At 63.3% G+C, this 21316-nt stretch overlaps 2 protein-coding genes across 2 annotated transcripts; one reads left to right on the forward strand and one right to left on the reverse strand.

Annotated features, from left to right (window-relative positions):
- Positions 1-3391: 3391 nt before the first annotated feature.
- Positions 3392-8527, reverse strand: MECP2 (methyl-CpG binding protein 2). The gene is given in 5 exon segments (XM_034071882.1): positions 3392-3411; positions 3730-4564; positions 4566-4818; positions 5534-5866; positions 8475-8527. Coding segments are annotated over 5 exon segments (1476 nt in total). The 5' UTR covers positions 8510-8527.
- A 2084-nt stretch (positions 8528-10611) lies between these two features.
- On the forward strand, positions 10612-18528 carry LOC117437507 (blue-sensitive opsin-like). The gene is made up of 5 exons (XM_034071883.1): positions 10612-10981; positions 13008-13176; positions 15025-15190; positions 17098-17337; positions 18365-18528. The coding sequence occupies exons 1-5, from the start codon at positions 10612-10614 to the stop codon at positions 18491-18493; spliced, it is 1074 nt and encodes a 357-aa protein (XP_033927774.1). The 3' UTR covers positions 18494-18528.
- Positions 18529-21316: the final 2788 nt, after the last annotated feature.

Below are 21316 nucleotides of genomic sequence, written 5' to 3' on the forward strand. Positions count from 1 at the left end.
CCGCTCGCGCCGCCGCCCCCCTCCGCCGGACGCGCCACGTGACCCGCCGCCGATGGCCGCGGCCGCGCTCACGCCGCGCTGGGAGCCGCCATCTTGCGCCTGTGGCCGAGCGGGACGGGCGGAGGAGGGCGGGGCCACGTAAGGACACGCCCCCTCCGCGCTCGGGCGGCGCCATCTTTGGGTTGGGAGTGGGGGGGGGCGGGGGAACGGGCGCCGCCATCTTGCGAGCGCAGACGGGGGGGGAGGGACGAAAATCGCTCCCCCCTTTCCAGACCCCCCCCGGGAGGTACCGGATGGACCCCCCCGCTCAGCCCCGCCCCTTAACGAGCTCTTAACCCCCCCCCTTCCGCCATTGCGCCCCCCCCCTCAGGCAGTCCCGCTCTGTACGGAGCCGCCATGGGCGCCGCCATCTTGGGGCCGCCTCTCCCCTATCCCGCTCCGTGCTCGGACCGGGGTCGCTCCCCCCCCCCCGGTTCCTTCCGGTGTTAACGGCGCCCCTCCCCCCCCCCGGTGCTGCCCCGAGGCCTCCGGACACCGGAGCCCCCCCCCCCCCCCTCCGTACACACACAGGACCCGGATGTGGACACAGCGCGGCGCCATGACACCCCCTTGTCCCCTCCCAAGATGGCGGCCCCCGGAGCCGGGACAAGGACCCGGATGTGGGCACCATGGCAACGCGAGCGGCTCTTCCCTCCCCCACCCCCTCCCCCCCCGCCCTCACCGGGTGCGCCCCGAGACCGGACCCGCTCCGAGGCTGCGCTCCGGGACCCGGATGAGCGGAGGAGGGGTCACAAGATGGCGGCGCGCTGCTGCCGATGGGGGGGAACCAAGATGGCGCCGCCCGGCTCCCGGATCTTCCTCCTCCTCCTCCTCTTCCTCCTCCTCACAGCGCGGTCAAAATGGCGGCGCCTGCGCGAGGGGGGGAGGGGGATGTGACCCCCGCCCCCCCCCCACCCCCTCCCCCCCCCGCTCCTTGTCCCGTCCCCCCCCCCCCCCCTCCCTCCGGATGCAACGGCCCAAGATGGCGGAGGCGGCCGCGGCTGCCCAAGATGGCGGCCGCCGGGGGCCCCGGATGCGGCCGCTCCCCGGGGCCCGGCGCCCCCCCCCCCGCTCCGCACCTGCGGGCTCCGGTAGCACGTGATCCGCGGGCTCCACCCCTTCCGGTCCGCGCCGCCGCTCCCGGAGGCTGAGACCGGTCCCGTTCGCACCGGCTCTACCGGCGCTTGGGAGCCGCCATTTTGGACGCGTCTCCTCCACCCGGCACAAAGATGGCGCTCCCCAGGACCCGGATGGTGGCGCCTCAACGGCTTGGGCAGGGAGCGCGCATGCGCGATGCGGAGCGGGCGGGGCGGCGCTTGCGCGGTGCGTCCGTTCGGCACCGCCCCTCAGAGCCGGCTCCGCCCATGGCGCATGCGCAGTGCGCGCTCGGGATGGGGTTTGTGCACCAAGTCCCCGATTTGGGCGGTTTTTGACCCAAATCCGCCCCTCGAGCCCCGGGGGGGGGAGGGGGGAGGGGAGGGAGGGGGGAGGGGCCAATGGGGCGCAAGGGGCGTTCCCCCCGTCATGGCCGCGCCCATCTTGGGCTCCCCCCTCCCATCTCCCGTCATGGCTGCGCCCTCTGCTGGCCGCCATCTTGGCAGACGAGGGCGCCCCAGTCCGGGCCGCTGCTGGGGAGGGTCACGTGGGGAAGGGGGGGGGGGGAAGGACACCCACAACCCCCCCCAATGAACCCGGGCCCCCCCAACCCCTCCCCCATGGGGGGGGGGCACCCCCGGACCCCCCCCGCGCCCCCCCCCCCTCCATTGACTCCAATGGCAGCAGCTTCAGGCGCTGCCCCTTTAAGCACAGGCTCCGCCCCCGCCGCCATCTTGAGCGTGGCTCCAGTGGGACGGAAAGGGGCGGGGCCTCGCCATGACGTCATCGCGGCCGCGGCGTTCAGCGCCGCCGGGACGGGGAAAGGGGGGGGGCGACGGACGCGGTGACGTCACAGCCTCGACGCAGTGACGTCAAACCCTGGGTGCGGTGACATCACACACTTGATACAGTGACGTCACACGACCGCTTTGACACGCCCACCCCCCCCAATGGTCCCCAATGGACGCACCCGGGCTCTGCCACCCCCCACCCACCTGATCGGGGGGGGAGGGGAAGGGTCCACGTGGGGGGAGGGGCGGGGGGGTCCCAATAAAGCTCAGAGCCATTGGTGCACACAGGTTTATAGATCACTCCAGCACAGACACAGAGCCCGGGGGGGGGAGGGGGGGGTTGGGGGGGGGTGTGGGGGAGGGGAACGGGGGGGGGGGGGGGAGGGGGGGTTTGCGCCGCGACCCCCCAAGAAGAGGCAGAGCCAAGGGGGGTTTCATGTAAATTTATAAGGCAAAATCTCCTCGCGCCACTAAAGAATAAATAGGAGCGACCCCCCCTCCCCCCCCCCCCCGATGGAACGGCCCCTCCCCCCCCGGGCCCCGCCCCCTCCTCTGCCCCCGGCCCCGCCCCCCCCCCCTCCCCCCCCCCCCCCGTTATTGCCTTGAGGAGCCGGGACCGGGGGGGGGGGGGGAGGGGGTGGAAGAACAAAGGGGGGGGATGGGAACCTCCCCCTCCCCCCCCCCCAGTGACTCCCCATTGGTCAGCTGGGGCCCACACGCTCGCGCCTGATTGGCTCCCGACCCCCCCCTCACTGGCACGCGTCGCTGCTGATTGGCTGTGGGGCAGGGCCCGCCGGAAGCGGCTGCCAGCTCTGATTGGCTCCAAAGCGGATCCTGCCCCTCCCACACCGCCCAATGGGCGCTCCTGATTGGCTCCAGCCTCGATCCTGCTGCAAGGTCACGGACGCTCCTGATTGGCTCCGAACGAGATCCCGCCCCGCCCATGATCACCCCTGATTGGCTCCGGGCCTGTCCCTCCTGGTTGGTTCCAGACCGGATCCCGCCCCACCCAGCGGGACTCCTGATTGGACAGAGCCCAGATCCACCCTCCAACCAGAAACCACCGTTGATTGGCTCCCAGCTGGAGTCACCCCCCGGGGCCCTCTGATTGGCTGAGCTCAAACCCCCTCCAGCCACTAAGTGCTCCCAATGGACCCGCTGCTTGCTCCTGATTGGCTCAGCCCCAGATCCCTCCCTAAAGCTGCCGATTGGCTCCACACCAGATCCCGCCCATCGCTAAACTCCTGATTGGCTCCAGGCCGGTCCCTGTCCGTGCAGCTCCTGATTGGCTCCCATGCCTTCCAAACCCCCCTTCTGATTGGCTGCGGAGCAGATCCCAACCCCATCCCGATTGCCTCCACCTGATTGGCTGAACGCTGGATCCCCTCCCCACCAAACCGCTCCTGATTGGCTCCTCCTCAGCCCCCGCTGCTCCCATTGGACGGCGCCCCCCCGGCCCCCCCCCTTTAGTGCAAATGGTTCCTACCTAGAAACGGGGGAACGGAACTGGAAGAACGAATGAAGCGGCGGCTTTGGGGGGGGGGACACGGACCCGAACCCCCCCCATGGCCCCCAGAGCCCCCTTCACCCCCCCCACCTCAAGGGGGGGTCCCCAGGGCCACCCCCCCCCCTTTAGTGCTTATGGGGGGGCCCTCGCTGTGCTTCTCGGTCATAGACGGGGGGGGGGGTTGGGATGGGGGCGGGGCCTCGGGGTGATGGAGCTGGGGCAGCGTCTGCGGGGGGGGGGTGTGTATGGGGGGGGGGGTCCACGTGTCCATCCTGGGTCCGTGATTGGTTGGCTCACAGTCAGCTGACCCGCTCGGGCACAGGCGTCCTGGTGTCGACCGCGTCGTCGCGGGGCGGTGGCGGCGGCCGCGGCACCGCGGAGCTGGGGGGGGGGGGGCGGGGGGGGCACCGAGGACGAGCACGAGGAGGAGGAGGACGAGGACGAGGAGGAGGAGGACGAGGACGAGGAGGAAGCAGCGTCCTTGGGCTCGGGCTCCCCCCCCGGCGCCCGCCCCAGCGGAGTCTTTGCCGCGGCGCAGCCGTCGCTGGTGCCGCGGTGCTGGGAGCATCCACTGCAGTCCTGCGCCGGGGGGGGGGCGGCGTCGGCGCTGTCCTTGGGGCTGCCCGGGGGGGGCTCGCTCGGCACCGGCGACCCCCCCCATCTCCCTGCGGCCGGGAGCCGGCACCGCGGCCGCGCCGCGACCCTTGGGGCTGCCGCGTGCGGCGCGAGGGCCTCGAGGCGCCGGCGCCGGCGTCGGTTTGGTGGCTTCCAGCAGCGCCGGTTCCCGCGTCTTCCTCTTCTTGATGGGCAGAACCGTCTCCTGCACCGCGGGCGCCGCTGCCGCCGCCGCCTTCTTCTTGGCCTCGGCCGCCGCCGCCATGGCCGCGGTACCGGTACCGCCGCCGCCACCTCCACCGCCACCGCCGGGGCCGGTTCCCAGCGCCGGTTTGCGGCCGCGCTTCTTGGGCGCCCCCCCGTGCCGGTCGGGCTCCGCTTTCCGCTTGCGGCCTGGGCGCTTGACGGCCAGGACCTGTGCCGAGCTGGTGGCGGCAGCACCGGCGCCGGCGTCACCGCGAGCGCCGGCCGCGAACGGCATCTTCACCAGCAGCTTGGCCGGGCTCTTCTCCAGCGCCCCCCCCCCGCTTGGGCTCCGCTGCCGCCTTGGGGGCCTTGGGGGCTCCGCTGCCCTTGGGGCGGCCGCGGCCACGGCCGGTGCCGGAGCTCTTGGTGCCCTTGGGCTTCTTGGGCGGGCGCTGCTCGCGCCGGGAGGGGCTCCCGCGCCCGGTGACCGTGAAGTCGAAGTCGTTGGGGTCCAGGGACGTGTCTCCAACCTTCTCGAAGTAGGCGACGAGCTCCACCTTGGAGCGGAACGCCTTCCCCTGCGGGCTGCGGCGCCGGCGTCACGCACCCGACACGCACCGCGGCGGTGCCGACGGGGCGGCCCAAGGCATCCCAATGCAACCCAGTGCAACCCAAGTCTTCCCAATGCATCCCCATACATCCCAATGCATCTCAATACATCCCAATGCATCCCAGGGTACAACAGTGCATCCCGGTACCCTACTGGTACCCAACTACTGCATCCCAATGCATTCCGATACCATCCCTGTACCACCCCGATGCTTCCCAGTGTGCTCCGCTCCCATCTCCATCCCACCCCATCTCATCCAGGTGCATCCTGTCCCATCCTGGTGCATCCTATCTCCATCCCATCCCATCCCCACCATATCCCATCCCCATCCCGGTGCCTCCGGCACTCACTTGATCAAGTACACGTCGTACTTCCCATCCCATTCCCATTCCCATACTGGTGCCTCCATCCCATTCCCATTCCCATACTGGTCCATCCCCATCCCATACTGGTGCATCCCATCCCATCCCCATCCCCATCCCATCCCATCCCCATCCCATACTGGTCCATCCCCATTCCCATACTGGTGCATCCCATCCCATCCCCATCCCATACTGGTGCTTCCATCCCATCCCCATCCCATACTGGTCCATCCCCATCCCATCCCCATCCCATCCCCATCCCATCCCCATCCCATACTGGTCCATCCCCATCCCATACTGGTGCATCCCATCCCATCCCATCACTCACTTGATCAAGTACACATCATACTTCCCGGCCGAGCGCCCAGACTTCCTCTGCTTGAGCTTCCTCGTCCAGCCCTCGGGCAGGGTGGGATCCTCGTACATGGGTCCTCGGTCGCGGATGATGGAGCGCCGCTGCTTGGGCGACGCGGACGCCTCCGGCGCCGCCGCGGCCGCCGCCGCCCCCCCCTCCGAGCCCTCGGCTTTACCGGCCTCGGCCGGTTCCGACGGCGCCGGCTCCGGCTCCGGCGCCGCCTCCTCCCGGCGCTCGCGCTTCGGCTTCTTGGCCTTGGCTGTGCGTTCGCGCAGCGCTGAGAGAGGCTCCTCCGGCTTCTCCTCCCTGCGGGGATGGGAACGGGTTGTGGGATAGGGATATGGGATTGGGATACGGGATTGTGGGAGATGGGATTGTGGGAGATGGGATTGTGGGATACGGGATTGTGGGATATGGGATTGTGGGATATGGGATTGTGGGATATGGGATGGGGGATACGGGATGGGGGATATGGGATGGATGAGATGGGACAGGATGGGGGAGACGGGATAGGGATTGTGGGATATGGGATTGTGGGATACGGGATTGTGGGATACGGGATGGGGGATATGGGATGGATGAGATGGGATGGGGGAGACGGGATAGGGATTGTGGGATACGGGATTGTGGGATATGGGATGGGGATACAGGATGGGGGATATAGGATGGATGAGATGGGATGGGGGAGACGGGATAGGGATTGTGGGATATGGGATTGTGGGATATGGGATTGTGGGATATGGGATTGTGGGATACGGGATGGGGATACAGGATGGGGGATATGGGATGGATGAGATGGGATGGGGGAGACGGGATAGGGATTGTGGGATATGGGATTGTGGGATACGGGATGGGGATACAGGATGGATGAGATGGGATAGGGGTACAGGGATGTGGGATAGGGAACACAGGATGGGGGATAGGCCATAAGGATATGGAGCGTGGGGTAGGGGAATGGGAATACGGGATGGGGGAGACAGGATATAGAATATATATATAGGGTATGGGATGTGAAATACAGAATACGGGATGTGGGATACAGGATATGGTTATGGGAGAGGGGATAGGGAATACAGCATATGGGATGTGGGATACAGAATATAGAATACGAGTATGGGAGGTGGGATAGGGAATACGGGATGTGGGATATGGAATAAGGGTACGGGGTATGGAATGTGCGATACGGGATGTGCAACAGAGGAGATGGGATACGGGTATGAAGTATGGGATAGGGATATGGAATGTGGGATACGGGACAGGAGATACAGGAGCAATGATATTGGATATGGGATATGGGACCCAGGCCATGGACATGGGGGAGGCCCCAAAACCAGACCCACAGTGGCCCCCCCCCCCCCGGGCCCATCCCATAATGACCCCGCCAATGGGACATGGGGCAGGAAGCACCAGCTCCCGGCTGTGGGATCACTGGGAAGAGCCAATGTGGAGCCAGGAGCAGGGATGGAGCCAGGGATGCTGCTTATGGATGCTCCTTATGGATGTTCCCTATGGGATGCTCCCTTTGGGATGCTCCCAATGCTCCTTATGGGATGCTCCCGATGGATGTTCCTTATGGGAAGCTCCCTATGAATGCTCCCTATGGATGCTCCCTATGGATGCTCCTTATGGGATGCTCCTGATGGGATATTCCTTATGGGATGCTCCCTATGGATGCTCCCAATGGATGCTCCCAATGGATGCTCCCTATGGGATGCTCCCTATGGGATGCTCTGGGTGTCGGGATCATCCCGGTACCCCCGGGATGCTCCAGGCAGCACCGGGATCGGGTCCATGGCGCCGGGAGCAGCGTTTTGGGGCGATTCGGGGCATTTTTGGGTGTTTCGGGCTCGCTTGATGGGAATTTGGGTGGATTTTGGCGTTTCCGAGGGTCTGGGCCGCGTTTTGGGGCAGTTTGGGGCCATTTGGGCAGTTTCGGACCCTGCAGCCGGGATGGGTTTTGGGGCCGAACGGGCGAATTTTGGGGAGATTTGAGCCACATTTCGGGGGATTTTGGGCCATTTTGGGGTGTTCCAGCCCGCAGCATCCGGAAGCGTTTTGGGGGGATTTGGGGTAAATTGGGGCACATCAGGGCCACGTTTTGGGGTGATTCGGGCTGGTTTGGGGCCCAACGGGAGCGCCGCACTCGGGAGCATTTTGGGGCGATTTGGGGCATTTTGGGCCGTTTTGGGCTGTTTTGGGGTGTTTCGGGCACCGCGGACGGGCTCATTTTGGGGCAGTTTGGGCTGATTTGGGCTGTTCCAGGGCACACCCCCCGAACGCTGTTTTGGGCTGAAATCAGAGGTTTTTGGGGGGGTCCCATAAGGGGGCGGGGTCCCCGTTCCAAGCCCTACGAACGGGGTCTCCCCATTGGGGGGCGCACGGGGAGGGGGGGTCCCCATTGACGGCCACGCAACGGGGATGGGGGGGTCCCCATTGGGGGGGTCGGGCCCTGACCACGCCCCCCTCGCTGGGGTTGGGGGGGGGGGGGTCCCCGCTCTCGGGGGGCACTCGGGGGGGGTCACGGGGGGGGAGGGGCCGCTCCCGTCCCCGCTCCCGTTCCCGGGGGGGCCGCGTCCGTTTGTGACGCAACTCGGAGCGCGCCCCCCCCCCCCCCCCCCCGCCCCCCCCCCTCCCTTCCCCCCCCTCCCCCCCCCCTCCCCCCGCGCCTCCCGCGCGCGCCCGGCGGGAAAACGGGGGGCGTCCGGCGCGGGAAATTGGGGGGGGGGGGGGGCGGGGGGGGGGGGGGCGCGCGCGCGGGGTCTGGCGGCGGCGCGCGCGCGGGAAAACAAGCGGCGGGACCCCCCCCCCCTCCCCCCTCCCCTCTCTCCATTCACACCCCCCCCCCCCCCCCCCCCCCCCCCCCCCCCTCCCCCCCCCGCCCCCCCCCCGCCCCCCCCCCCCCCCCCGCACTCACAGCCTCTCCCCGGCCCCGCTCGGCGCCGCCGCCATTTTCTTCGCAGCGAAGAAGCCGCTGGGGGGGGGGGGGGGGGACGGGGGACGGACGCGAGGGGGGGGGGGGAGCGCGGGGGGGGGGGGGGGGGAGCGCGGAGAGAGAGGGGGGGGGGGCCCCGAACGGAGCCCGAGAGCGAACCCGGAGCGCCCCGCGCCCCGCCCCGCCCGACACGCGATTGGCTGCGGCGGCCGCCGCTCCGAGCGCCGCCGAGCGCTGATTGGCTGCCGGCTTCGGCCCCGCCCCCCGGCGTGGGCGGGGCCCGCGCGCTCCCGGCGGCCGTTGGAATTGGCGGGAAGCGCTGTCAGTTTGCGGCGCGCCAAAGGGGGCGGGGCCGGCGGAGCGCGCGCGGACGCTCGTTGGGCCCGCGCTGGGACGGCGGCCGCTGATTGGCCGGGGGGGGTGCCCGTCGCGTGACGTCACCGGGAAGGGGGCGGGGCTACGGGCGCGTCCTCCCCCCCCCCCCCCCCCTTCCCCGATCGCGTTTGAAACGCAACGGCCGGAACGGGCCGGGGGGGGGCGGGGCCGCCGCTGCCCCACAAGTGCGTCCCGTGCCCCCCAAGCGCTGCCCCTGCCCCATTGCAGCCCCATAGAGCCCCCCCCATCCCTGCCCCACAGCTGCAGCCGCACAGGCACCAGTACGGGCGCTGTGGGCCCCAGTGCTCCCAGTCTGCCCCCCCCCCCCCCCCCCCATGGGGCAGCCCCACAGCACCCCCCATAGGGCCGGAATCTGTCAGCTCCGGTTGGGATTTATCCCTAATCCCAGCCCAGGATCCGCTTAACGCCAGGATTAAGGCGCTGCTCAGGCTGACACCCATGGGTGCTGCCCCCCCCCCCCAACAGGGACCCCTCCATTGACCACATGGACCCCCCCATTGGACCCCATTGTCCCCATGGATCCCGCACCCCCTGGTTTGGGGTTCGGGGGGGGGCACAGGACGGGGTCACTCTGGGGGTCTTGGGGGGCTGGTCGGGGTTCCCATTGGCAGCCATTGGAGGTGTTGGGGCCGCTGCTCCCGGTGCTGATCCCAGTGCTGATCCCGGCCTCATCCCGGCGCTGATCCCGGCGCTGATCCCGATTACCGGCCCCAAAGCTGCTTCCCCTGTGGTAAAACCCGGATGAGCCGGATCGGCCCCACCGGATAAAAGGGACCCCCCAGAGCCCCCGACCCAACCTCAGCCTCTGGGACTGGTCCCAGCACCGCTTGGTGCCCAGCGCCTCCGGCTGCGCCTGCATCCACCACATCCCATTGCGTCCATCCCATCCCATCCATCCCATTGCGTCCATCCCACCCCATCCATCCCATCCCATCCATCCCATTGCATCCACCACATCCCACCCATCCCATTGCATCCATCCCATCCCATCCATCCCATTGCGTCCATCCCGTTCAATCCATCCCATTGCGTCCATCCCATCCATCCCATTGCGTCCATCCCGTTCCATCCATCCCATTGCGTCCATCCCGTTCCATCCATCCCGTCACATCCAACCCATCGCATCCATCCCAAATCTCCATCCCTCTGTCCATCCATTCCATCACACCCATCCTTGGATCCATCCATCCATCCCAAACCCCCATCCGTGTGTCTGTCCGTTCTATCCCATCCATCCCCATCCATTCCATCCCATCCATCTTATCCCTATCCATTCCATCCCCATCCCATTCCCATCCTACCTCCAACCATTCCATCCCATTTCCATTCCCATCCCATCCATCTCTATCCCATCCATTCCATCGCATTCCCGTCCAATCCATCCATCCCCATCCATCCCATTCCCATCCCATCCGTTTGCATCTCATCCATCTCCATCCCATCCATCTCGTCAATCCCATCCATTCCATTCCCATCCCATCCATTCCCATCTCATTCATCTCCATCCATCCCATTCCCATCCCATTCCCATTCCCATTCCATTCCCATCCCATCCATTCCCATCCCATTCCCATTCCCATCCCATCCCATTCCCACCCCATTCCCATCCCATTCCCATTCCCATCCCATTCCCATTCCCATCTCATTCCCATTCCCATTCCCATCTCATTCCCATTCCCATTCCCATTCCCATCCCATCCCATTCCCATTCCCATTCCTGGCCATGCCTCCCGATGACCTCCCCGAGGATTTCTTCCTGCCGGTGGACGCTCCTGACGGGAACGTGTCGGCTCTGAGCCCGTTCCTGGTGCCGCAGACGCACTTGGGCAGCGCAGGTCTGTTCGCGGCCATGGCGGCGTTCATGGCGGCGCTGGTGGCGCTGGGGGTGCCGGTGAACGCGCTAACCGTGGCCTGCACCGCGCGCTACCGGAAGCTGCGCTCGCACCTCAACTACATCCTGGTGAACCTGGCGGTCGCCAACCTGCTGGTCCTGCTCGTGGGCTCCACCACTGCCGCATACAGCTTCGCGCGCACATACTTCGTGCTGGGGCCCACGGCCTGCAAGGTGGAGGGGTTCACTGCCACGCTCGGAGGTGTGCGGGGTGATGGGGGCAATGGGGGCACAGCAATGGGGGTGATGGGGACAGAGCAATGGGGACAATGGGGACAGAGCAATGGGGGCAATGGGGGCAGAGCAATGGGGGCAGAGCAATGGGGGCAATGGGGGCAGAGCAATGGGGGCAGAGCAATGGGGGCAATGGGGGCAGAGCAATGGGGGCAATGGGGGCAGAGCAATGGGGGCAATGGGGGCAATGGGGGCAGAGCAATGGGGGCAATGGGGACAGAGCAATGGGGGCAGAGCAATGGGGGCAATGGGGGCAGAGCAATGGGGGCAATGGGGACAGAGCAATGGGGGCAGAGCAATGGGGGCAATGGGGACAGAGCAATGGGGGCAATGGGGACAGAGCAATGGGGGCAATGGGGGCACAGCAATGGGAGCAATGGGGATGGGAGCAATGGGGACAGAGCAATGGGGGCAATGGGGGCAGAGCAATGGGGGCAATGGGGATGGGAGCAATGAAGGGGAATGGACGGGAATGGGGTGGGAGCAATGGGGATGGTGTGGGGGCAATGGGGGGAATGGGGTAGAATGGGATGGGAATGGGAGGGAAATGGGGGGAAATTGGATGGGAGCAATGGGAATGGGGTGGGGGCAATGGGGGGGAATGGGGGAGAATGGTGTGGTGGGGATGGGGTGGGAGCAATGGGGATGGGATGGAGAAATGGGGGAGAATGGGGGAAAATAGGGGGAAATTGGGATGGGATGGGGGGGATGTGGACACAGGCGCATGGGGATGCTGGGAATGGAGATGTTGGGGTGGGAATGGGGGAGATGGGGGCAGTGGGGATGAGGGGGATGGGGACAGGGCAGGGGGGGCTGGAGCCAATGGGGATGTGGGAACGGGAATGGTGGGAACGGGGCTGCTGGGGACTCAGGAGCGTGGCCATGGTGCTGCTGCACTGGTGTCTGGTGCCCCACGGCCACATCCCTGCCCCACATCTCCCTATCCCATATCCCATATCCATGTTTTCCTATCCCATATCCCTGGGTTATGCTTGTGCTGTCCCTGTTATCCCTGTGTTCTCCCTGTGTTCTCCCCGTTACCCCCATGTTATCCTGGTGTTCTCCCCCTCTTATCCCTGTGCTATCCAACTGTTCTCCCTATGATGTTATCCCTATGATGTTATCTCATTGTTATCCCATGTTATCCCATGTTATCCATGTTCTATCCCATGTTATCCATGTTCTATCCCATGTTATCCATGTTCTATCCCATGTTATCCATGTAATCCTATGTTATGTGTCCCAGGCATGGTCAGCCTCTGGTCCTTGGCACACCGCAGTTATCCCATGTTATCCCATGTTATCCCATGTTATCCCATGTTCTATCCCATGTTATCCCATGTTATCCCATGTTCTATCCCATGTTATCCCATGTTCTATCCCATGTTCTATCCCATGTTATCCCATGTTATCCCATGTTCTATCCCATGTTATCCATGTTATCCCATGTTATCCCATGTTATCCCATGTTATCCCATGTTATCCCATGTTATCCCATGTTCTATCCCATGTTCTATCCCATGTTATCCCATGTTATCCCATGTTATCCCATGTTATCCCATGTTATCCCATGTTATCCCATGTTATCCCATGTTATCCCATGTTCTATCCCATGCTCTATCCCATGTTATCCCATGTTATCCCATGTTATCCCATGTTATCCCATGTTATCCCATGTTATCCCATGTTATCCCATGTTATCCCATGCTCTATCCCATGCTCTATCCCATGTTATCCCATGTTATCCCATGTTATCCCATGTTATCCCATGTTATCCCATGTTATCCCATGTTATCCCATGTTATCCCATGTTATCCCATGTTCTATCCCATGCTCTATCCCATGTTATCCCATGTTATCCCATGTTATCCCATGTTATCCCATGTTATCCCATGTTATCCCATGTTATCCCATGTTATCCTATGTTATCCCATGTTATCCCATGTTATCCCATGTTATCCCATGTTATCCCATGTTATCCCATGTTATTCCAGGCATGGTCAGCCTCTGGTCTTTGGCTGTTGTGGCCTTCGAGCGGTTTCTGGTCATCTGTAAACCTCTTGGCTCCTTCTCGTTCCGCGGCAGTCACGCGCTGCTGGGCTGCGCGGTCACGTGGGTCTGCGGGCTGGCGGCGGCCACGCCCCCTCTGCTGGGCTGGAGCCGGTAGGGGCGGGGCCTGGGCGGGGGGCGGGGCTTGGAGAGAGGGGCGGGGCCTGGGCGGGGGGCGGGGCTTGGAGAGAGGGGCGTGGCTTGGAGAGAGGGGCGGGGCTTGGAGAGGTGGGCGGGGCTTGGAGAGAGGGGCGTGGCCTGGACGAGGGGCGGGGCTTTGAGAGAGGGGCGGGGTTTGGAGAGAGGGGCGGGGCTTGGAGAGAGGGGCGGGGCGTGAGCGAGGGGCGGGGCTTGGGCGGGGGGCGGGGCTTGGAGAGAGGGGCGTGGTCTGGACGAGGGGCGGGGCTTGGAGAGATGGGCGTGGCCTGGACGAGGGGCGGGGCTTGGGCGAGGGGCGGGGCTTGGAGAGAGGGGCGGGGCCTGGAGAGAGGGGCGGGGCCTGGAGAGAGGGGCGGGGCTTGGAGAGAGGGGCGGGGCCTCAGCTGTTGGTGCGTGCGGGCACGTTCGGAGCGGGGTGGAGCACGTGGGAGCGAGCTGGAGCATGGTGTTCCATGTTATCCCATGTTATTACATGGTGTTCCATGTTATCCCATGTTATTACACGGTGTTCCATGTTATCCCATGTTATTCCATATTGTCCGATGTTATCCCATGTTATTACATGGTGTTCCATGTTATCCCATGTTATTCCATATTGTCCCATGTTATCCCATGTTATTCCATATTGTCCCATGTTATCCCATGTTATTACATGCTGTTACATGTTATTCCATGTTGTTCCGTGTTATTCCATGTTGGCACACGTCACCCTATGTCAGCGCATGTTGTTGTGTGTTACTGCACATGACCACACGTTGGCACATGTTGTTCCATGTCGTTGCATGTTATTCCATGTTATCACATGTCGTATATGTCCTGTGTTGCTGCATGTCATTACACATTGTCACATGGCACCACATGTTGGCACATGTTCTGTGTTGTTGCATGTTATCACATGTTATTCCATGTTCTCACATGTTCTCTCATGTTATCCCACATTATCCCATGTTATCCCATGCTATCCCATATTACCCAATGTTGTCCCATGTTTTCCCATGTTATCCATGTTATCCCATCTTACCCCATGTTGTCATTTGTTATCCCATCTTACCCCACGTTATTCTATGTTACTCCATGTTATCCCATGTTCCCCATGTTACCCCATGTTATCCCATGTTACCCCACGTTATTCTATGTTACCCCATGTTCCCCATGTTATCCCATGTTGTCCCATGTTACCCCATGTTCCCCATGTTATCCCATGTTCCCCATGTTATCCCATGTTACCCCATGTTCCCCATGTTATCCCATGTTCCCCATGTTATCCCATGTTATCCCATGTTCCCCATGTTACCCCATGTTCCCCATGTTATCCCATGTTATCCCATGTTCCCCATGTTATCCCATGTTCCCCATGTTATCCCATGTTACCCCATGTTATCCCATGTTATCCCATGTTCCCCATGTTATCCCATGTTCCCCATGTTACCCCATGTTCCCCATGTTATCCCATGTTATCCCATGTTCCCCATGTTATCCCATGTTATCCCATGTTACCCCATGTTATCCATGTTATCCATGTTATCCCATGTTATCCCATGTTATCCCATGTTACCCCATATTACCCCATGTTACCCCATGTTATCCCATGTTCCCCATGTTATCCCATGTTATCCCATGTTATCCCATGTTACCCCATGTTCCCCATGTTATCCCATGTTATCCCATGTTATCCCATGTTATCCCATATTACCCCATGTTACCCCATGTTATCCCATGTTCCCCATGTTATCCCATGTTATCCCATGTTATCCCATGTTATCCCATGTTATCCCATGTTCCCCATGCCCCCCCCCCCCGCAGGTACATCCCCGAGGGTCTCCAGTGCTCCTGTGGCCCCGACTGGTACACGACCAACAACCGTTGGCACAATGAGTCCTACGTCCTCTTCCTCTTCCTCTTCTGCTTCGGGGTCCCCCTCAGTGTCATCGTGGTCTGCTATGGGCGCCTGCTGCTCACGCTGCGCAAGGTGCGCCCCATAGAGCCCCATAGCTCCTATAGCACCCATAGCGCCCCATAGTGCCCTATAGCACCCATAGCGCCCCATAGTGCCCTATAGCACCCATAGCGCCCCATAGACACCCACCCTATAGCACCTATAGCGCCCCATAGACACCCACCCTATAGCACCTATAGTGCCCTATAGACACTCATAGCGCCCCATAGCACCCATAGCTCCACAGCGCCCCATAGCGCCCTCTAGCACCCATAGCTCCACAGCGCCGCATAGCGCCCTATAGCACCCATAGCGCCCCATAGCAACCTATAGAATCCATAGCACCCCATAGCACCCTATAGCACCCATAGCGCCCCAGAGCACCCCATAGCTCCCACAGTGCCCCATAGCGCCCCACACGTTGCAGGTGGCGCGCCAGCAGGAGCAGTCAGTGTAGATGTGTGGGTCTGTGCCCCATAGCAGTCAGTGTGTGTGGGTCTGTGCCCCATAGCAGTCAGTGTGTGTGGGTCTGTGCCCCATAGCAGTCAGTGTGTGTGTGGGTCTGTGCCCCATAGCAGTCAGTGTGTGTGGGTCTGTGCCCCATAGCAGTCAGTGTGTGTGTGGGTCAGTGCCCCATAGCAGTCAGTGTGTGTGGGTCAGTGCCCCATAGCAGTCAGTGTGTGTGGGTCTGTGCCCCATAGCAGTGTGTGTGTGTGGGTCTGTGCCCCATAGCAGTCAGTGTAGGTGTGTGGGTCCGTGCCCCATAGCAGTCAGTGTATGTGGGTCCGTGCCCCATAGCAGTCAGTGTGTGTGGGTCCGTGCCCCATAGCAGTCAGTGTATGTGGGTCCGTGCCCCATAGCAGTCAGTGCGTGTGGGTCCGTGCCCCATAGCAGTCAGTGTGTGTGTGGGTCTGTGCCCCATAGCAGTGTGTGTGTGTGGGTCCGTGCCCCATAGCAGTCAGTGTGTGTGTGGGTCTGTGCCCCATAGCAGTGTGTGTGTGTGGGTCCGTGCCCCATAGCAGTCAGTGTGTGTGTGGGTCCGTGCCCCATAGCAGTGTGTGTATGTGGGTCCGTGCCCCATAGCAGTGTGTGTGTGTGGGTCCGTGCCCCATAGCAGTCAGTGTGTGTGGGTCCGTGCCCCATAGCAGTCAGTGTGTGTGGGTCCGTGCCCCATAGCAGTGTGTGTGTGTGGGTCTGTGCCCCATAGCAGTGTGTGTATGTGGGTCCGTGCCCCATAGCAGTCAGTGTGTGTGGGTCCGTGCCCCATAGCAGTCAGTGTGTGTGGGTCCGTGCCCCATAGCAGTCAGTGTGTGTGGGTCCGTGCCCCATAGCAGTGTGTGTGTGTGGGTCCGTGCCCCATAGCAGTCAGTGTGTGTGGGTCTGTGCCCCATAGCAGTCAGTGTGTATGTGGGTCCGTGCCCCATAGCAGTGCGTGTGTGTGGGTCTGTGCCCCATAGCAGTCAGTGTGTGTGGGTCCGTGCCCCATAGCAGTCAGTGTGTGTGGGTCTGTGCCCCATAGCAGTCAGTGTGTGTGGGTCTGTGCCCCATAGCAGTCAGTGTGTGTGTGGGTCTGTGCCCCATAGCAGTCAGTGTGTGTGTGGGTCTGTGCCCCATAGCAGTCAGTGTGTGTGGGTCCGTGCCCCATAGCAGTCAGTGTGTGTGGGTCTGTGCCCCATAGCAGTCAGTGTGTGTGGGTCCGTGCCCCATAGCAGTCAGTGTGTGTGGGTCCGTGCCCCATAGCAGTCAGTGTGTGTGGGTCTGTGCCCCATAGCAGTGTGTGTGTGGGTCTGTGCCCCATAGCAGTCAGTGTGTGTGGGTCCGTGCCCCATAGCAGTCAGTGTGTGTGTGGGTCCGTGCCCCATAGCACCCTATAGCACCCCATAGCTCCCATAGTGCCCCATAGTGCCCTATAGCGCCCCATAGCGCCCCACACCCCGCAGGTGGCGCGCCAGCAGGAGCAATCCGCCAGCACCCAGAAGGCCGAGCGCGAGGTCACGCGCATGGTGGTGGTCATGGTCTTGGGCTTCCTCACCTGCTGGTTGCCGTACGCGACCTTTGCCCTCTGGGCCGTGACCCACCGCGGCCGCCCCCTGGAGCCTGCGCTTGCCTCCGTCCCCTCCGTGTTCTCCAAGGCCTCAACCGTCTACAACCCAATCATCTATGTGCTCATGAACAAGCAGGTGCCTATGGGGGGGGATGGGGTCTATGGGGGGTCTATGGGGGTCTATGGGTGTCTATGGGGGGCTATGGGTGTCTATGGGGGGGCTATGAGGAGTCTAAGGGGGTCTATGGTGTGTCTATGGGGTGTCTATGGGGTCTATGGGGTGTCTATGGGGGCTAGGGGGTGTCTATGGGGGTCTATGGGGTGTCTATGGGGGGCTATGGGGTCTCTGTAGGGTGTCTATGGGGGGCTATGGGGTCTCTGTAGGGTGTCTATGGGGGACTATGGGGTCTATGGGGGGGCTATGAGGAGTCTAAGGGGGTCTATGGTGTGTCTATGGGGTGTCTATGGGGGTCTATGGGGTCTATGGGGTGTCTATGGGGGGTCTATGGGTGGCTATGGGGGGGTCTATGGGGAACTATGGGGCGCTATGGGGGTCTATGGGGGGTCTATGAGGAGTCTAAGGGGGTCTATGGTGTGTCTATGGGGTGTCTATGGGGGGCTATGGGGTCTCTGTAGGGTGTCTATGGGGGGCTATGGGTGTCTATGGGGCACTATGGGATGTCTATGGGGGGGTCTCTGGGGGCTACAGGGTGTCTAAGGGGGTCTCCGGGGGTTCTATGGGGTCTATCGTGTGTCTATGGTGTGCCTCTGTGTGTCTATGGGGCTCTCTTTGCTCCCTATGGGGTGCCTGGGGGGGGGGGGTGCATGACGTCACCATCCCCTGTGACGTCACCCTCCCTCTGTGACGTCACCACCACACTGTGACGTCACCCTCCTTCTGTGACGTCACCATCCCTCTGTAACGTCACCATCCCCCTCTGTGACGTCACCATCCCCCTCTGTGACGTCACCATCCCTCTGTGACGTCACCATCCCCCTCTGTGACGTCACCATCCCCCCTCTGTGACGTCACCACCCCCTCTGTGACGTCACCATCCCCATCTGTGACATCACCATCCCCCTCTGTGACGTCACCACCCCCCCCCTCTGTGACGTCACCATCCCCCTCTGTGACGTCACCACCCCCTATGACGTCACGGCAGTTCCGGTCCTGCATGCTGAAGATGCTGTTCTGCGGGAGGAGTCCCCTGGCGGATGATGATGACGCTTCCGGCTCCTCTCAGGCCACTCAGGTCTCGGCCGTCAGCAGCCAAGTCTCACCTGCCCCATAGCGGGGACAGACCCACGGCCGGACCCACAGCGGGACCCACAGCAGGACCCACAGTGGGGCCAGACCCATAGAGGGACCCACAGCGGGACCCACAGTGGGGCTGGACCCATAGCAGGGACCAGAGAGGGACCCATAGAAGGACCCATAGTGGGACCCATAGAGGGACTGGACCCATAGAAGGACCCATAGTGGGACCCATAGAGGGACTGGACCCATAGTGGGACCCATAGAGGGACCCATAGTGGGGCTGGACCCATAGTGGGACCCATAGAAGGACCCATAGTGGGACCCATAGAGGGACTGGACCCATAGTGGGACCCATAGAAGGACCCATAGTGGGACCCATAGTGGGGCTGGACCCATAGTGGGACCTATAAAGGTGCCGGCCCCATAGTGGGACCCATAAAGGGACTGGTCCCATAGTGAGACCCACAGTGGGACCCATAGAGGGACTGGCCCCATAGTGGGACCCATAAAGGTGCCGGCCCCATAGTGGGACCCATAGATGGACTGGCCCCATAGTGAGATCCATAGAGGGGCCGGTCCCATAGTGGGACCCATAAAAGGACCCACAATGGGGCCGGACCCTGCCCCACGGCAGCCTCTGCCCCCTGGCGCAACACGCGGCTCCGGGGGGGGGGTTTGGGGGTGCCATGGGTCAGACCCCCCCCCCCCACCGCTCGCTGTGGGGCAGCCCCACAGATCCTGATGTACATAAAACCCTGCCCCCCACAATAAACCTGGTGACGCTGCCTCTGCCCCACGGGGAGCACCCCGAGACCCACAAGTGCCTCCTGCCCCCCAGATAACCCCCAAGTGCCCCACATGAGCCCCCCAAGTGCCCCACAAGTGCTCCCAAGTGCCCCCCAAGTGCCCCACAAGTGCCCCCAAGTGCCCCCCAAGTGCCCCCAAGTGCCCCCCAAGTGCCCCACAAGTGCCCCCAAGTGCCCCCCAAGTGCCCCCCAAGTGCCCCACATGAGCCCCCCAAGTGCCCCCCAAGTGCCCCACATGAGCCCCCCAAGTGCCCCCCAAGTGCCGCAGTGGGGCCGCGCAGCCGAGTCCCGCTGGTCCCGGGCTCTTTCCAGTGTAAAGAGCTCAGAACAAGCGGAATTCCAGTCGCACGGCCCCATAGCGCCCCATAGAGACCCACAGAGACCCATAGAGACCCATAGAGACCCATAGAGACCCATAGAGACCCACAGAGACCCATAGAGACCCCTAGAGACCCAGAGACCCATAGAGCCCCAGAGACCCATAGAGCCCCATAGAGACCCACAGAGACCCATAGAGCCCCAGAGACCCATAGTGCCCCACACCGCCCCACAAGTGCCCCACAGTGACTCACAGCAGCCCCATAGCGACCCACTGCGTCCTGAGGGCGTCCCCATGGCAGTTGGCGGTGGCTCTGTGCAGCCTGCGATGCCCCACAGGAGACCCATAGCAGCCCCATGGCAGCCTAGAACTGCCCCACAGCAGCCCCACAGCAGCCCCATAGCAGCCCCACAGCAGCCCCATAGCAGCCCCACAGCAGCCTAGAACTGCCCCACAGCAGCCCCATAGCAGCCCCACAGCAGCCCCACAGCAGCCCCATAGCAGCCCCACAGCAGCCCCACAGCAGCCCCATAGCAGCCCCACAGCAGCCCCATAGCACCCTAGAACTGCCCCACAGCAGCCCCACAGCAGCCCCATCGCAGCCCCATAGCAGCCCCATAGCAGCCCCACAGCAGCCCCATAGCACCCTAGAACTGCCCCACAGCAGCCCCACAGCAGCCCCACAGCAGCCCCATCGCAGCCCCATCGCAGCCCCATAGCAGCCCCATAGCAGCCCCACAGCAGCCCCATAGCAGCCCCATAGCGCCCCACATTGCGCCCCACGGCACCACATCCCCCCCATGGGGCTCCCCTGGAGCGACCGGACAATCCGGCTTAGGGGGGGGGATTAGGGGCGGGTTTTGGGGCCCCCTCCCCCCCCATTAATCCCCATTTGCTCATTAGGGTCGGGGCTATTTTAGGGCCGGGGGGGGGGCCCCGCGCCCCACTTGGCCCCGAGCCGGGGGGGGGGGGGGGCCGGAACTCGCTGTGGGGCGGGGGGGGCACAGATGTGGGGTGGGGGCGGCCGGGAGCTGCCTATGGGGTGAGAGGGACCTCAGAGCCCAGCTATGGGGCTGGCAGCTCCTTATGGGGCGGGGGGGGCATAGGGCACGGCTATGGGGCAGAGGAGGGTCAAAGGGCACTGCTCTAGGGCAGGGCTGGTCCAGCACTCACTATGGGGCAGGGGGAGTTCATCAACCCCCATATGTGGGTCAGGAGGGCCCCAGTACCTGCTATGGGGCAGGGGGGTCATAACCCCCCATATGTGGGTCCGGAGGGCCCCGGTACCCACTATGGGGCAGGGGGGTCATAACCCCCCATATGTGGGTCCAGAGGGCCCCGGTACCCGCTATGGGGCAGGGGGGTCATAACCCCCCATATGTGGGTCAGGAGGGCCCCAGTACCCGCTATGGGGCAGGGGGGTCATAACCCCCCATATGTGGGTCAGGAGGGCCCCAGTACCCGCTATGGGGCAGGGGGGTCATAACCCCCCATATGTGGGTCAGGAGGGCCCCAGTACCTGCTATGGGGCAGGGGAGTTCATCACCCCCCATATGTGGGTCAGGAGGGCCCCGGTACCCGCTATGGGGCAGGGGGGTCATAACCCCCCATATGTGGGTCAGGAGGGCCCCAGTACCCGCTATGGGGCAGGGGAGTTCATTACCCCCATATGTGGGTCAGGAGGGCCCCAGTACCCGCTATGGGGCAGGGGGGTCACAGACCCTGGTTCTGG

The sequence above is a fragment of the Melopsittacus undulatus genome, chromosome 22, assembly GCF_012275295.1.
Source record: "Melopsittacus undulatus isolate bMelUnd1 chromosome 22, bMelUnd1.mat.Z, whole genome shotgun sequence".
NCBI classification, from domain to species: Eukaryota; Metazoa; Chordata; class Aves; order Psittaciformes; family Psittaculidae; genus Melopsittacus; species Melopsittacus undulatus.

Bases quoted from the DNA above. Each gene is read 5' to 3' on its own strand.
- LOC117437507 (XM_034071883.1), top strand. From the start codon at position 10,612: ATGCCTCCCGATGACCTCCCCGAGGATTTCTTCCTGCCGGTGGACGCT. The intron at 10,982-13,007 runs GTGTGCGGGGTG...ATGTTATTCCAG, and splicing joins GTTCACTGCCACGCTCGGAG to GCATGGTCAGCCTCTGGTCT. The intron at 13,177-15,024 runs GTAGGGGCGGGG...CCCCCCCCGCAG, and splicing joins CCTCTGCTGGGCTGGAGCCG to GTACATCCCCGAGGGTCTCC.